This window comes from Phyllobates terribilis, unplaced genomic scaffold (genome assembly GCF_046119375.1).
Source record: "Phyllobates terribilis strain yellow unplaced genomic scaffold, ASM4611937v1 Scaffold_8__6_contigs__length_399053987, whole genome shotgun sequence".
Lineage (NCBI taxonomy): Eukaryota > Metazoa > Chordata > Amphibia > Anura > Dendrobatidae > Phyllobates > Phyllobates terribilis.
Window position 1 is genome coordinate 367,442,869 of NW_027362768.1, and position 15,574 is coordinate 367,458,442.

General features: G+C 48.9%; 1 protein-coding gene and 2 non-coding genes across 3 annotated transcripts in view; all 3 read left to right on the forward strand.

Annotated features, from left to right (window-relative positions):
- The window catches only part of QARS1 (glutaminyl-tRNA synthetase 1), a 61,446-nt gene that overhangs the window by 42,159 nt on the left and 3,713 nt on the right, over positions 1-15,574 (forward strand). The window contains exons 12-22 of the mRNA XM_073644873.1: positions 181-259; positions 528-636; positions 821-951; positions 3,076-3,168; positions 3,757-3,894; positions 3,982-4,069; positions 5,002-5,145; positions 5,262-5,366; positions 6,310-6,402; positions 14,727-14,854; positions 15,387-15,453. Of these exons, the coding sequence (XP_073500974.1) occupies positions 181-259; positions 528-636; positions 821-951; positions 3,076-3,168; positions 3,757-3,894; positions 3,982-4,069; positions 5,002-5,145; positions 5,262-5,366; positions 6,310-6,402; positions 14,727-14,854; positions 15,387-15,453 (1,175 nt within the window). The remainder of the gene's footprint in view (positions 1-180; positions 260-527; positions 637-820; positions 952-3,075; positions 3,169-3,756; positions 3,895-3,981; positions 4,070-5,001; positions 5,146-5,261; positions 5,367-6,309; positions 6,403-14,726; positions 14,855-15,386; positions 15,454-15,574) is intronic.
- LOC141160520 (small nucleolar RNA SNORA14) lies at positions 1,151-1,283 on the forward strand. The gene has a single exon (XR_012250276.1). It is a non-coding gene; the product is annotated as a small nucleolar RNA SNORA14 (small nucleolar RNA).
- Positions 4,646-4,774, forward strand: LOC141160519 (small nucleolar RNA SNORA14). The gene has a single exon (XR_012250275.1). It is a non-coding gene; the product is annotated as a small nucleolar RNA SNORA14 (small nucleolar RNA).

A 15,574-nucleotide genomic window follows, 5' to 3' on the forward strand; every position in this document is an offset into this window, starting at 1 on the left:
TCTTGGATATTACTGTGTGTTATGATTGGTGCAGACCATCTTCTGGATATTGGGGGGGATACATAGAAGCCCGGCTCTTGGTGCAGATTGGTGGATATTGGGGTGATTTATCTGTGATGTCAGAAGGCGTCATGGTCTAATGTGTAGGTTTTGTTAATCTTTTTTTTTTCCCTGTTGCAGGATACCAGCCGTACACTGTGACGCACGCCTCCGATAACTTTGACCAGCTGTACGAGTGGGCGGTGGAGCTCATTAAAAGGTGAATACAGAGAGTAAGAAGGAAATATGCAGGTGGCATGCGAAAAGATATGGAAATTCCATCCAGTGTTCCCTGTTATCAGCCATTTCAGGCTGACTGTAGTGACAGTCACGGAGAGTGCGGACAAGAAGTCGCCATAATCGCCACTTTATATGAAGGGCTCATCGGTTGCTTTTATATAAAGGTCAATTGTAGTAATGGCCAAATGTTCTACAGACATTAGGTGGTGATCTAGCCTAAAAGTGTCAGTTTATTTTTTTAATAAAAGGGGCCACGCCTATGCCTGCCACCAGAAAGTGGATGAAATTAAAGGGCACAATCCCCCTCCGTCACCCTGGAGAGATCGCCCAGTGGAGGAGTCGCTGCTGCTTTTTGAGGTAAGGTTTTTTTTTCTTACACGGCCGACCATCTACCGCTGCGTATCATCTGCAGGAGATTATAGTCAGGGTTGTCTCTGATGACGCCACCACTTAAAGAATAAATAGGAAAACCTCTCGAAATTTGGTGAATGTCGCAAGTGTTTTGCTGCAGCTAATGGTGTATAATACTTTGTGATTCCAGGGAATGAAAAAGGGAAAATTTTCTGAAGGAGAAGTCACACTTAGGATGAAGCTGGTGATGGAGGATGGGAAGATGGATCCAGTTGCATATCGGATAAAGTACACCCCTCACCACCGCACAGGAGACAAGTGGTATGCTCCAAAGTTACAAAAAAATCAAAATTGTTAGGAGTCCATCATACTTATCCTCACATTAAAGGGGGTGATATTGTGTTGCAGGGACCAGTGCGGCCTCTATGGCTGGAGATGTATCCATAGGGATCATGACCGGTCTATATACCAAGAGTGGCTGCAGACTGCAGTTTTGGTGCACGGGGTCAAAATGTCACTTCTGCATCTCTGAAAACCCCCTGGTGTCTCCTGTAGACTGCAGGACAAGAAGAGATGCTACAGAAAACATGAGATTTCCAATAAGCAGAGACTTCTCCTCCTCTCTGCTTTATTTCACCTCTCGTACATTATCTAATCTGTATTACTCACTACCTTTAGCGAGCTTGTCACCAGAAAATTGCAGATTTTTTTTAATTTTCCATGTCACCATCTATCTGTAATAGTTTTCGGTTTTCACTGCTTAAAGGGAATGTGCCATCAGAAAATCTTTTTTTTTTCCAGTAAAGTTTTTACTTGAAACATATTTTATAAAAGAAAAAAAAAATGTTAATTTTATGTTATACTTTGCATATCACTATCTGTATTTAAAAAAATAAAAATAAATATATATATATATCCTGAAATCTTAGCTTTCACTCTGAGCCTCATATTAGGCTGTGTGCCCACGATGCGTTTTTTAAGCGTTTCCGCAGCGGCAAAAACGCTGCAGAAACGCTTAAAAAGCGCTTGGTAGAAGGCCTGCCATGTTCCCCAATGATAATCCGCATGTGCTGAGTACATGCTGCGGAAATTTCCTCTGCGGATTATCATTGCGGAAAAAAACGCAGCACTACCAATTATTTTGCAGAAGTCCTGCGTTTTCACCGCCATTGACTTGCATTGGAACGCATGGAATCCGCATCACTGCATCTGTACATGCGGAATCCATGCGTTTCAATGTGTGGATGGTACCCGGGTCTGGAGAAGAGGAGACTCTCTTCCACACCCGGGTACCATAGAACCTGTGAAAAAAAGAATAAAATAAATATTATATTTACCTTCTGACGGCCCCCGGTCTCCTTGTCTTCACTTGCCGGCAGCTCGCGGTGGACTGAAGGACCTGCACTGACGTCATTTAGTCATGTGACGGCAGGTCCTTCAGTGTACCGCGAGCTGCCGGCAGCCAGGACGGAGCGAAGCAAGACTGCGGGGGCCATCGGAAGGTAAGTATAGATTTATTTTTTTAACATTCTTTAAGGTCACAGTATATAAATCCATGCCGGTTGCATGGATTTATATAGTGTGACCAAGTTGACAAGCACTTTCCAAGTGATTCTAAAATCGCTTGGAAAGCGCTGGTCAACCCGCATGCGGAAATGCATGTGAAGAACGCTTCACATCCGCATGTCCCTGGCAGGAAAAATGCATGTACAATCCACATGTACAATCCGCATGCGTTTTTTCTGCCAGGGAGATGCAGAAATGCTCAGGAAAAAATCCTGAGCATTTCTGCGTCGTGGGCACATAGCCTTAGGCTGACACTTCCTGTTCTCTGGAGATCTCTTATGAGCAGTCATCTCATTATCACAGGCAGGATTGATGACTGATAACACCATTCACAATAGGTGATGTCACAGCTCACCTCCTACCCCTTTCTGTCCAGGCCACAGAGCATGCCCACAGCTCACCTCCTATCCCTTTCTATGTAGGCCACAGAGCGTGCCCACAGCTCACCTTCTACCCCTTTCTATATAGGCCACAGAGCGTGCCCACAACACTCTTCCATAGAAATCAATGATCGTATCCTGACTACAGATTCCTGTAGTTAATGTGGCCGCCATAAAACGTGTCTCTAATGCTGGTACAAGGAAAGATGGCTGACCTTCACTATTGTTTAGGGCTAAGAGAATTAACAATCTACAGTCAGAATTTTTTTGGCAGACACACTATCCATAAAAACACATGGTGTGAATAGCGCCATCGACTTTAATAGCTATTTGTTCTATCCTTTAAAATCGCAGGACACGTATGTGTTCAGTGTCCTTAATTTGTATGTAATTGCATTTTAGTATTTGCCACTACCACAAGTACCTGTTCATTTACTGCACAAACTCTGTGCAGCGACCATAAGTAATGATTATTAATCTGTTTTTCTTCCGTTTGCAGGTGCATTTATCCCACGTACGACTATACTCATTGCCTATGTGACTCCATAGAACATATCACACATTCTCTCTGCACCAAAGAGTTCCAGGCCAGGTAAGAGTATTAGGAATATACCTGCGGGTCAGGGTCCATCATGAGCCAAATATTACAGTATACGGACTATCTGCATCACTACAACCCCCCGGCTGTCTGTCATTCATAGCTTATCAGGACAAGAAGTGATGCCAAAGCCAAGCAGCGAGGGATCCAAATGGCAGAGCCTGTGCGTTCCTGCCGCATTTCACTCCTCGCACATGTCTGTGCTGCTGGTGTAAATGACCTGTAGTGCAATTACATGGGGTATCTGAAACAGGCAGACAAACCGTATAGATGATCGCCACTTGTTTAGAACCCCTATGTGTTTGCAACTATTGGGAAGTTTTCATGCAAATGACTGACTGCAGCACATTCAATTCATGTTGGTGCTGACAAACAGTGACTTTTATGTGATCGAGCAAATTATCACTGATCGACTCGCTGAACTTGATTATACAAGATGATGATCAGGAACGACTCTTCCGATGAGTGATCGTCTGAGTGATGGTCACTCCATGTAAAAGGAACTTTAAAAAAAGGTTAGGCCGTCTGATCTCCTCACAGCCATTACATTGGGTGACATTTATTTTGTCTCCATCTCTCCAGGCGGTCATCGTACTTCTGGCTGTGTAACGCGCTGGATGTGTACTGCCCGGTGCAGTGGGAATACGGACGTCTGAACCTGCACTACACAGTTGTGTCAAAGAGGAAGATCATTAAACTGGTGGAAACGGGAGCCGTCAGGTCAGTGGGACGTTATGTTAACGCAGGTGACCCTTTTCTTTCCTGTAACTCCTAGAGTCGGGATTGTAAATTCTTCTCTTATTGTAGGGACTGGGATGATCCTCGTCTCTTCACGCTGACAGCTTTGAGGCGGAGAGGATTCCCACCCGAAGCAATAAATAATTTCTGTGCAAGGGTATGGACTGACTTGATATCAAAATATCATAGTAACGTGTCAGGTTTTTGGGGGTCTGGCTTCTGAGATCCCAACTGATGATATGGCTAGTCAGAAGTATTAGGACGAGTGATGTGCCCCTTCTTGGCTGATCAGCTCTCTGTGGAGGGTGTGATGTACATATAGCATATATACTTTCTATGAAAAGCCATACTCTGCTTTCAGGGCAAGCGTGAGGGGTCAAGATGTATTTACCGCACTTAGTGTCATCATATTCCACAGCGCTTTACAGACATCATCTCTGTCCCCATTGGGGCTCACAATCTACATTCCCCATCAGTATGTCTTTGGAGTGTGGGAGGAAACCGGAGAACCCGGAGGAAACCCACACAAACACAGGGAGAACATACAAACTCCTCGCAGATGTTTTTCTGGGTGGGATTTGAATCCAGGACCCCAGCACTGCAAAGCAACAATGCTAACCACTGAGCCACCGTGCTGCTTTATATATAGTACAGTGCTGACCACTGAGCTACCATGCTGCCCTATATATAGTACAGTGCTGACCACTGAGCCACCATGCCCGGGATGATGTTTCTGCATCTCTAAAACCCCCTGCTGTCTCTCCTGTAGACTGTAGGACAAGAAGAGATGCCACAGAAAATGAGATTTCCAAAAGGCGGAGACTTTCCCTTGTCCCTGCTGTATTTCACCTCTCGCACATTATCCGTTTTATTACTTATGTATATAACATATTCTGCCACCTATATGATTAAGGAGTTTGAGCCTAATTTGTCACGTGTCCTCATCAATAGAATAGGGAATAATTTGGCAGCGCGTGCACCACCTCTCCACTTATTGTCCATGCGCTCGCCGCAGATATTAGTGCTCTGTACCTGTCTATAGCAACAGATCAGAATGGATTCTCTACATTTTTACTTTTCTGTATACAGGTCGGTGTAACAGTTGCTCAGACCACAATGGAGCCTCATATGCTGGAATCCTGTGTCCGAGAGGTCCTGAATGATACAGCCCCCCGAATCATGGCCGTGCTGGAACCCCTGAAAATCACAATCTCCAACTTCCCTGGAGACCAAGTAAGTGGCTGGTGCTCCTGTGACCTGGTTGCTGTGCTTCGTTTTTTCTTTTTGAGGATGGGGGGGGGGATGTGTGGTAGTCTTCCAGTAATGTGACCTCCACTGTATAATACCAGGTATTAGATGTCAGCGTGCCAAACTTCCCAGCAGACGAGTCTAAAGGTTTCCACATTGTGCCGTTCTCCTCCACCGTCTATATCGAGCAGACTGATTTCAGGGAGGTAAGTGATTGTGCTACTCTTTATGTCCTTAGTGCTGGGCAGGGGCAGACCACCATGTATCTGTCAGCTATGGCAAAGTCCCCATAAGCCTTTGTCAGAGGATGACTGAGAACAGCAGAGTTCTCCCTCCCCCATCCTAGCGGCATAATCCTAGCGGTATGGTATAAAGATGTCTTTTCATGACCCTATAATCCTAGTGGTATGATATTAAGTCATCTTATCCCACCCCCATCCAGTGGTAAAATCCTAGCGGTATGGTATAAAGTAGTCTTCTCCCACCCCCATCCTAGCGGTATAATCCTAGCGCTGTATGGTATAAAGTCGTCTTTCCATGACCCTATAATCCTAGCGGTATGGTATAAAGTCGTCTTTCCATGACCCTATAATCCTAGCAGTATGGTATAAAGTCGTCTTTCCATGACCCTATAATCCTAGCGGTATGGTATAAAGTCGTCTTTCCATGACCCTATAATCCTAGCGGTATTGTATAAAGTCGTCTTTCCATGACCCTATAATCCTAGCGGTATGGTATAAAGTCGTCTTTCCATGACCCTATAATCCTAGCGGTATGGTATAAAGTCGTCTTTCCATGACCCTATAATCCTAGCGGTATGGTATAAAGTCGTCTTTCCATGACCCTATAATCCTAGCGGTATGGTATAAAGTCGTCTTTCCATGACCCTATAATCCTAGCGGTATGGTATAAAGTCATCTTTCCATGACCCTATAATCCTAGCGGTATGGTATAAAGTCGTCTTTCCATGACCCTATAATCCTAGCGGTATGGTATAAAGTCATCTTTCCATGACCCTATAATCCTAGCGGTATGGTATAAAGTGGTCTTCTCCCTCTCCCATCCTAGCGGTCTAATCCTAGTGGTGTGGCAGAGGTATAATTCACATCCGTAATTGAAAAATTTTGTATTTTTCTGTTCCTTTCATAGGTGATGGAGAAGGGATATAAGCGACTGACCCCAGAGCAGCCGGTCGGCCTCAGACACGCCGGGTACGTCATCTCTGTACAGAACGTCATAAAGGTGAGCGTTTATCATTAATTTACATCTTTCCATTTCTGCGACTTATTGAGAATTAATACTTTAGTAAAGTGAGATTTCCAAAGTGGAGACTTGCAGGTTCTCGACTATTTCACCTCTTGCATTTTAAGTACAAGGAGTCCCATTGAGGCCATTCTTTTCTAGTCCATGGTTATTCTGTATTTTTAAGCCATTTATATGTTCCTATTTACCCCCTTTCCACATTAGAACGTGAATTAATGTCCTGAGAAGGAGTCTGCATATGTGGAGGGGCTCAGCTCTGTGCACATGCGGCTGATGCCGGCTATATTAGATTACCGTTGCTGATTTGCTATATTTCTGGTCAGGCCCATCGGCCTCCTCAAGACACGATCGCAGAGGAGCGACAGGTTACTATATTACCCAGGGTCTACTGAAGGCCTTAGTCACTGCCATCTTGGTATTTCTATGAAGCCTAACCACAGACAGAGATCATGATTTTCATTATATACTGCCTTATTGCAGTATTTAGTGTAAGTGATCAAACAATCTATACCCAAATTGGTATAAATAAAAGCATCGGCACAACACGCAAAAAAAACAGCTATAGGGATTGCAGCATTTAGAAGGATGGGAGAGGGAGGGGGCTTTTGGGGATTATTATTATTATAGTGCCATTAATTCCATGACGCTTTACTTGTGAAAAGGGGTATACATAACAAACAACAAGTACAACAGTTTGAACAAAAACGAGTCAGCGACTGGTACAGGAGGAGCGAGGACCCTGCCCGCGAGGGCTCACAATCTACAGGGGATGGGTGAGGATACAGTAGGTGAGGGTAGAGCTGGTCGTGCAGCATTATTTGTGGAGTGGTGGTTACTGCAGGTTGTAGGCTTGTAGGAAGAGGTGGGTCTTCAGGCTCCTTTTGAAGGTTTCCACGGTCGACGAGAGTCTGATGTGTTGGAGTAGAGAGTTCCAGAGTAGGGGGGATGCATGGGAGAAATCTTGTATGCGATTGTGGGAGGAGGAGATAAGAGGGGAGTAGAGAAGGAGATCTTGTGAGGATCGGAGGTTGCGTGCAGGTAGGTAACGGGAGACTAGGTCAGCGATATATGGAGGAGACAGGTTGTGGATGGCTTTGTATGCCATGGTTAGGGTCTTGAACTGGAGTCTCTGGGTAATGGGGAGCCAGTGAAGAGATTGACAGAGGGGGGAGGCCGGGGAATAGCGGGGGGACAGGTGGATTAGTTGGGCAGCAGAGTTAAGGATGGACTGGAGGGGTGCAAGAGTGTTGGAAGGGAGGCCACAGAGGAGGAGGTTGCAGTAGTCGAGGCGGAGGTTGCAGTAGTCGAGGCGGGAGATGATGAGGGCGTGTACTAGTGTTTTTGTAGCTTCATGGTTGAGGAATGTGCGGATCCAGGAGATATTTTTGAGTTTGGATGTGGTCCATAAAAAAATTGGTTTTGTAAAATTTGTTAGAAAATTGAGAAATTGCTGATCAACTTTTTTTTTTAACTCTTCTAACTTGCTAAAAAAAAATCTTTAAAAAATGACCCTGATGCAAAGTAGACATGTGGTAAATGTTATTTATTGACTATTTTGTGTGATATAACTATCTGGTTTAAGGGAATAAAAATTAAAAGTTTGAAAATAGCTACATTTTCGCTAAAATTCTAATTTACAAATAAAAGTAAAAAAAAATCTGCCTAAATTTATCAATAAGGTGATGTACAATGTGTCATGAAAAAAGACGGATTTTGGTAAGACCTTACCTGTAAAATCCTTTTCAGCGAAGGAAGGAAGGGAGACACAGATCCATTACTAGTGGGTAGGTGGAGCCCCACAGGATAGAACACCTCAGATTTATAAAAAGTGACGACCGGCCCCTCCAGTTTAGGCTCCTCCTACTCCCATGATTCTCCAGTCCGTACACAAGCTAAGGAAGAGCAGATAACACCAGCGGAGCAACACAACCCCTTCTGAAAACTCAGAAATGTGAGAGAACAGGTTATGCATATAACAGAAAAAACCCACAGTCCCAGGCACTACTCACTGGACCTGACAACTGCGATGAGCTGGCAATGCTGGAACAGAGCCCTAGCGCGCCGACCCCAGCCAAGATAACCGCCATCAGGGAGGGGTCGCGCCGCATCTGAAAAGCAATAAAACACTTCTGCCCTGGGAGGGCGCTGTGTCTCCCTTCCTTCCTTCGCTGAAAAGGATTTTACAGGTAAGGTCTTACCAAAATCCGTCTTTCAGCAGCAGAAGGGAAGGAAGGGAGACACAGACATTACTAGTGGGACGTCCCAAAGCAGTCCAGAACTCAAGGGTGGGAAACAGTGGCAGAATCGCCAACACACCAACAACTTAAGGCAAGCGCGCAACAAGCGCCAAAACTAGATAAAGAGATAACCTAAACCACCGCCGCCTGCAGGACCTTGCGCCCAAGGCCGCATCGGCGGAAGCACTCACGTCCACTTTATAAAATTTAGTAAAAGTGTGAACGGAGCGCCAGGTAGCCGCCCGGCAGAGCTGCGCTGCCGAGGCCCCCTGACGAAAAGCCCACGACGGACCAACAGCTCTCGTGGAATGAGCTCGAACCTTAACCGGACAAGGCTCGCCCTTGAGCCGGTACGCCTCCAGGATAGCCGAACGTATCCACCGAGCTATAGTGTTTTTGGAAGCCCACTGACCACGCCGACGACCAGCAGGAATCACAAAAAGAGAGTCCGATTTCCGAAACCCTTGCGTGATTGTAAGATAGAATTTCAAAGCCCGCACCAAATCCAACGAGTGCAAGGCTTGCTCTTTTGGACTCTTCGGATTCGGACAGAGGGAGGGCAACACGATGTCCTGATTGATGTGGAAACGCGACACCACTTTAGGCAGAAAATCGCCACGGGTACGAAGCACCACGCGATCCGAGTGGAACTCCAGAAAAGGGGGCGAGCAAGACAGTGCCGCCAACTCAGAAACCCTTCTCAAAGAGGTGACCGCCACCAGGAAGGCCACCTTCCAAGAAAGCAAGTAAAGCGTAACTGAATCCATAGGCTCAAACGGCCCATGCTGAAAAGCCTCCAAGACTAGATTGAGCCGCCAAGGAGCCACAAACGCCCTCCGAGGCGGAAACTGACGTTTTACCCCACGAAAACACGAACGCACATCCCTGCGCGAGGCACTAGCCTTCCGAAAAAGCACGGATAGTGCAGATACCTGACCCCGCAAGGTACCAACCGCCAGACCCTTGGCCAAACCACATTGCAGAAAAGCCAAGAAGCTGGGAATGGAAAAAACCCTTGGGTTCCTTGACGATCCAGAACACCATGAATAGAAGGCCTCCCAAGTTCTGTGATAAATCCTAGTCGTAGCTGGACCTCTGGCCGCCCGCAAGGTGGCAATGACCTCGGCCGAAAACCCACGACGGGTCAAGATCTCGGTCTCAAGTGCCACGCCGTCAAACGAAGTGACTTCCGGTCCGGATGACGAATGGGCCCTTGGGTTAACAGGTCCGGTCGAAGAGGCAGTGGAAACGGAGGCGCCGCCAGAAGAGACACCAGCGTTGAATACCACTCCCTCCGCGGCCAATCCGGCGCCACCAAAATCGCTGGAATTCGTTCGAGTTTGATCCGCCGGATCACCAGAGGAAGTAAGGATACCGGCGGAAACACGTAGATCAGCTCGAACTGGTCCCACGGGGCCACTAGAGCATCTACCGCCACAGCCTCCGGGTCCCTGTACCTGGACATGAACGTCGGAATCCTGGCGTTCAGCCTGGATGCCATCAAGTCCACCTGGGGAGTCCCCCAACGGGAGCACTGCAGTGCAAAAACTTCCGGATGAAGACTCCATTCTCCGGGATCCACCTGATGGCGACTGAGGAAGTCCGCCGTGATATTCAGCACTCCTGGGATGTGAATCGCGGAGATGGCTGGAACCCTGGACTCTGCCCATACCAGGATCCGAGAGACCTCCATCATGAGTCTGGAACTCCTCGTCCCGCCCTGATGGTTGATATACGCGACAGCTGTCGCATTGTACGTCTGAATCCGGACCTGCAGACGGCTCAAAGGGACCGTCCAATGTCTGAGGCAGAGAAATATCGCTCTCAACTCCAGGATGTTGATCGGCAGAGACGACTCCTCTGACGACCAGACCCCCTGAACCCAGAGATCGTTCCAAACCCCCCTCCAGCCAGTCAGGCTGGCATCGGTGGGAATGACCGACCACCGTGGGAGGAGGAAGGATTTCCCCAGGGATAAAGCCTCCGGACGTAACCACCATCCAAGAGACTCTCGCACCCTGCAGGAGATACCGACACAGCGATCTAGCGAAGCCGGCGATCGATCCCAACGGGTCAGAATAAGATCTTGGAGACCCCGGGAATGAAATTGTGCAAACGGTACCGCTTCCATTGCCGCCACCATCAGACCCAGAAGGCGCATACACTTCCGAAGGGACATCGCCATCGCCGACCTCATAGTCTGGACATGGTGACGAAGGTTCTCTTGTTTGTCCAGAGGCAGGGACACCACTGCTCGTACCGTGTCGAAATGCATCCCCAAGAACAGGATTGACTGCGACGGCTCCAATGACGACTTCTTCCAATTGACCAGCCACCCGAAGTTCTCCAGGTGCTGAAGGGAGAGATCGCGAGCTGTCACCGCCGCCTCCGCTGTGGGCGACACAATTAACAGGTCGTCCAGGTAGGGGAGAATCGTAACTCCTTGACTTCGAAGGAGCGCCATGAGCGGCGCCAGAATCTTTGTAAAAACCCTGGGCGCTGAGGCCAACCTGAATGGTAGGGCCACAAACTGGTAATGGGCCTGACCTATGGCGAAACGCAGGAAGCGCTGGTGAGCCTTGCCGATAGGGACATGCAAATAGGCGTCGCGGACGTCAATCGACACCAAGAAATCGTACTGTGACAGGGCCGCCACGATAGAGCGAAGAGACTCCATACGGAATTTCCGGGTCCGGACATGAACATTCAATTCTTTGAGGTCCAGAATGGGGCGAAACTTGTCCTCCTTTTTGGGGACCACAAAAAGGTTGGAGTAAAACCCCCCTCCCCGGTCCTCCGGCAGAACCGGAACCACCACACCCTGCTGCAGAAGAGTCGACCTCCGGCAGCAGTGCGGCAGCCAGCTTGGGCTCGGATGGGATGCGTGACTGACGAAACCTGTCCGGGGGGTCGAGAAAGAAACTCTATGAAATAGCCTGCCGACATAACCCGCGTCACCCAGGCGTCTGATACGTGGGACGCCCAAATCGACCCGAATTGTAGCAGACGACCTCCCACCCGAGAGCCCTCGAGAGGGTTACTGGCGTCAGTCCGCCTTAGCGGGCTTTTGTCAACCTCCCGTTTGTCCTGACGGAAATGTTGTTTCCAGGGAGTACGGGATTTCTGGGTGGTCTTTTTTCCGGAAGACGAGGGACGACCCGATCTCCAAGAGGGCTGACCGAACCGTCCCCTGGGCCGAAAGGACCTACGACCACTACCGGCACTTGACTTGCCAGACGTAGAAGCCGCTGCTTTCCGCTGCGGCAAAGCCGAATCCTTAGCCTTGGCCTTAGCAATCAGCTCCGTGAGGTCCGAACCAAAAAGCTGACCGCCCTTGTACGCTAGACTCAGCAAACCTTGTTTGGATACTGCGTCTCCAGTCCACTGTTTAAGCCACAGTGCTCTCCTGACTGTGACGGCCGAGGATTGAGCCCTGGACAGAACCAAAGTAGTATCCAGCACTGCGTCCCTGACATATCGGGCCGCCTCTTCCAACAGCTGGAAGAGCCTTTCCACCTCAGACAGCGGAGTCCCATCTTGCCATGCCATCCGCAGCTGATCCAACCACCGCAGAGAAGCCTCACCAGCCCACATGGCCCCCAAGGCCGCTCGGAATCCATGACCCGCGGCCTCGTAGATGGACTTGGCCGCTAACTCCGTCCTTCTGTCCAGCGGTTCCTGTAGACTCGCCTTCCCTTTAACAGGAAGCAAAGAGGATTTGCTCAGCTGAGACAATGGCACGTCCACTTCAGGAGAGGGGACCCAATTAGCGATCGTCTCCGTGGAGCAGGGATACAGGGCATCAAAAAACCGCATCCCCTGGAAGCGTTTATCCGGACACGGGCGTTCCTTCTCCACTGCCTCGTTAAGTTCATCGTGCGCCGGCAGCATCGAACGAGCCCGACGTGACTCCTGATACAGCCGGGCCGACTTGCCAGGGCGCCTCGTCACCTCTTCAGACAGCTGTAACTCTTCCCGCATAGCCCCAATAAAAGCATCCACGCGGCCCGAAAGCGAAGCTGAGCGACCCTGCCGATCCTCTTCATCAGAATCGGAGATCTCACCAGCAGAGTCTGTTGGTGATTACGAAGCCTCCGACGCACTGCGCGGAGGAGACAGCGCCACCACAGGCCTGTGGCGCTTCTTGCCTCGTGATGTCAGTTGGGACTTGTCTGACCTCCTGGGTCACTGGGTATCAGCTAAGACTGTCAATGGAGCGAGTGAGCGCCTCCACTTTAACATCACTGAGACCCCCGACCAGTGTCGAACTTGACGCCGTCGAATCAGATACGCTTGACCGATCCTGAAGCGGACCGGGAGAGAGATCCGCGCCCCCTGGTCCCTGATCTGACATGCCCCCACACAGTTGCGAGCGTCGCGGATAAGGCGGTAATAACCACTTACAATGGGTACAGGAACCGAGGATGTGTGATTCCGCTACCACAGCCTGTTCCTACACAAAAAAAAATCCAAGCACTGAAGGGTTAAAGCTCCTCCTTAGAGGGAGAAGAGCTACCCCAGCTGCCTGCAGAGCCAAAGATAACCCTTTCTGGACCTAGTCTATTAGGTTAACTGTCCTGATGAGGCCAGACCCCTCAGAAGGGGTTAATGCTGCTGACCATGCAATACACCTTTTGCCTTAAAAGGATAGCGGTGTGCGAGTCCCAGAGCCTCCTCAGCGGGGAGGTAGCAGCGCCGGATATAGCACACCCTGTCTGCCTTAACAGGCCAGCAGTAAGGTGCTCTGCGCTGCAATAATGTTAAAAAGGAATCTTCTGCCTTAAAAGGCAGAAGTGACTCACCAGCTGGCCGCGGTGACTGCTCTTCCTTAAGCCACAGTGCTCGGTGTCTGGTGTAGAGAGCGGGGAGCAGGAGGTTGGACGAGGTAATGGCTGGAAGAAGAAGAGGGGGCTGGGTCAGCTCCAGCGCGCGCTTTCCTGGCGCTTCCTGTCTGAGGCTATGATGACAGGCAGCAGAGAGGCGCGAAGCCATGCCCCCCGCCGCCGCATACTAACGGAGCCCGTGCTCCTCCGTCCCTGCTCCCCTGCCAGCAGAGAATTACACAAACGCCTGCAGCGGTGATATCCTGCAAGGACAAAACAACAGTCACCACTTGAAACAGTAACAGCGGCTGCCGCAGCCGCTGAAGCACTCAAACCTTGAGAGCACTTACCCAGCTGAGCGCCACAGGGACCCCCAGGGATGTGTTGCGCCGTGGCCCTTTGCTCCCCCCACGGAGGAGCGCGCAGGGACCCCACAGAAGCGGTGTGCGTCTCCGCCAGGGAGCGCCCTGTATCCCCCGGGGCCGGCAGGCTTCTGCGGGGACCTCCTTAGGGGGGGGTACGCAGATCTGCTAGGGGAGGGTCAGGGGTCCCAGCAGCGCCGAGACCCCCTGAGACCTCTAGACCACGGGGGGTCCAGGTCTCCGGAAATGATAAAACAAAAAATTCTTCTGAGGAGCTGCAAAGGCAGCGACTATCCTTTGCGACCTCAAATTTTAGACTGAAGGACATGGGAGTAGGAGGAGCCTAAGCTGGAGGGGCCGGTCGTCACTTTTTATAAATCTGAGGTGAACTATCCTGTGGGGCTCTGTCTACCCACTAGTAATGGATCTGTGTCTCCCTTCCTTCCCTTTTGCTGCTGAAAAACAATCTCCGAATCACTGGGACCCATTGAAGCGTTCCAGAGTTATTACTACATAAAATGATAGTGGGTAGAAAATTGTGAATCGTTAAATAAAAAAAAAAAAAAACTACATGAGTTTGGTATCTCCATAATCGCTCTGACATGTACAATCCTGCTTCTAGGTCATTTTTACCACACAATGAACGCCATAAGAACAAGACCCAAAAAATAATCACAGAATTGCATTTTTTGCACCATTTCCTCCCACTTGAATTTATTTTTTTCATTCTTCAGCACATTGTATGGCAAAATACATGGTGTCATTCAAAACATCTCGTCCTGCAAAAAAAAAAAAAAACCGCTATGAGCGTAAAAATAAAAAAAAAATCTGTCTTGCTCTTTGACTAAATGTCTTGGATGTTTTTTGTTTTCTTCCAACAGGATGGGAATGGTAAAGTGCTGGAGCTGGAGGTCACCTGCACCAAATCAGATGTAGCCGAGAAGCCCAAAGCTTTTATCCACTGGGTGTCCAGCCCGCTGGGGTGTGAAGTTCGTCTGTACGACCGTCTGTAAGTGGCCGCAGCCGCCTCGCTGTAAGGAGGGAATATCCTGCACTGATTCTGAAGTCCATCTCCTTTTTATCATGCATTACTCAACCCCTCGGCTGAGTGATGGTACAGGCCGGGACAAAAGTCATGCTGTAGTGTACACCAGTGAGATCTCCAGAGTGGGGGGCATACTGTGTCTCCGCCCTATTTTACCTCTCACAGACCCATTAAGGGAGTAGATAAAGACAGATACGAGACGTTACAGGGCCCAGACTAGACCATCTGTGTGGTGAACAGTCTGGACCCTGCTCTGATACGTTGCAGCATTTGTGCTACTGATACATTTATCTGCACTGGATACAATTGAAACAAAATACAATTCAGTTTTATGGATTTTTCAAGGATTTTTTTTTTTTTTTTTTTTGCCCCTGAATGTAAATGCTTTCATTGCTGGATTGCAAATTTGTTCTCTAATGGCAGCGTCCACCCAGGATAATGCAGCAGGAGAAATGTCTGGTGTCTGCATGTCACATTGAATCTCATATTGTTTCAGATTCCAGCACAAGAGTCCTGAGGATCCGTCTGAAGTTCCCGGTGGATTCTTAAGTGACATAAATCCTGTAAGTTCCCGGAGAAGTAAAAGATCTGAATACTGCAATCCCATCTACTATATAATTGTCTTATCCCGTCTGTCTGTCCAGGAAATCCCGCGTCGCTCATTGGTCCGGCAGCGGCCCATCA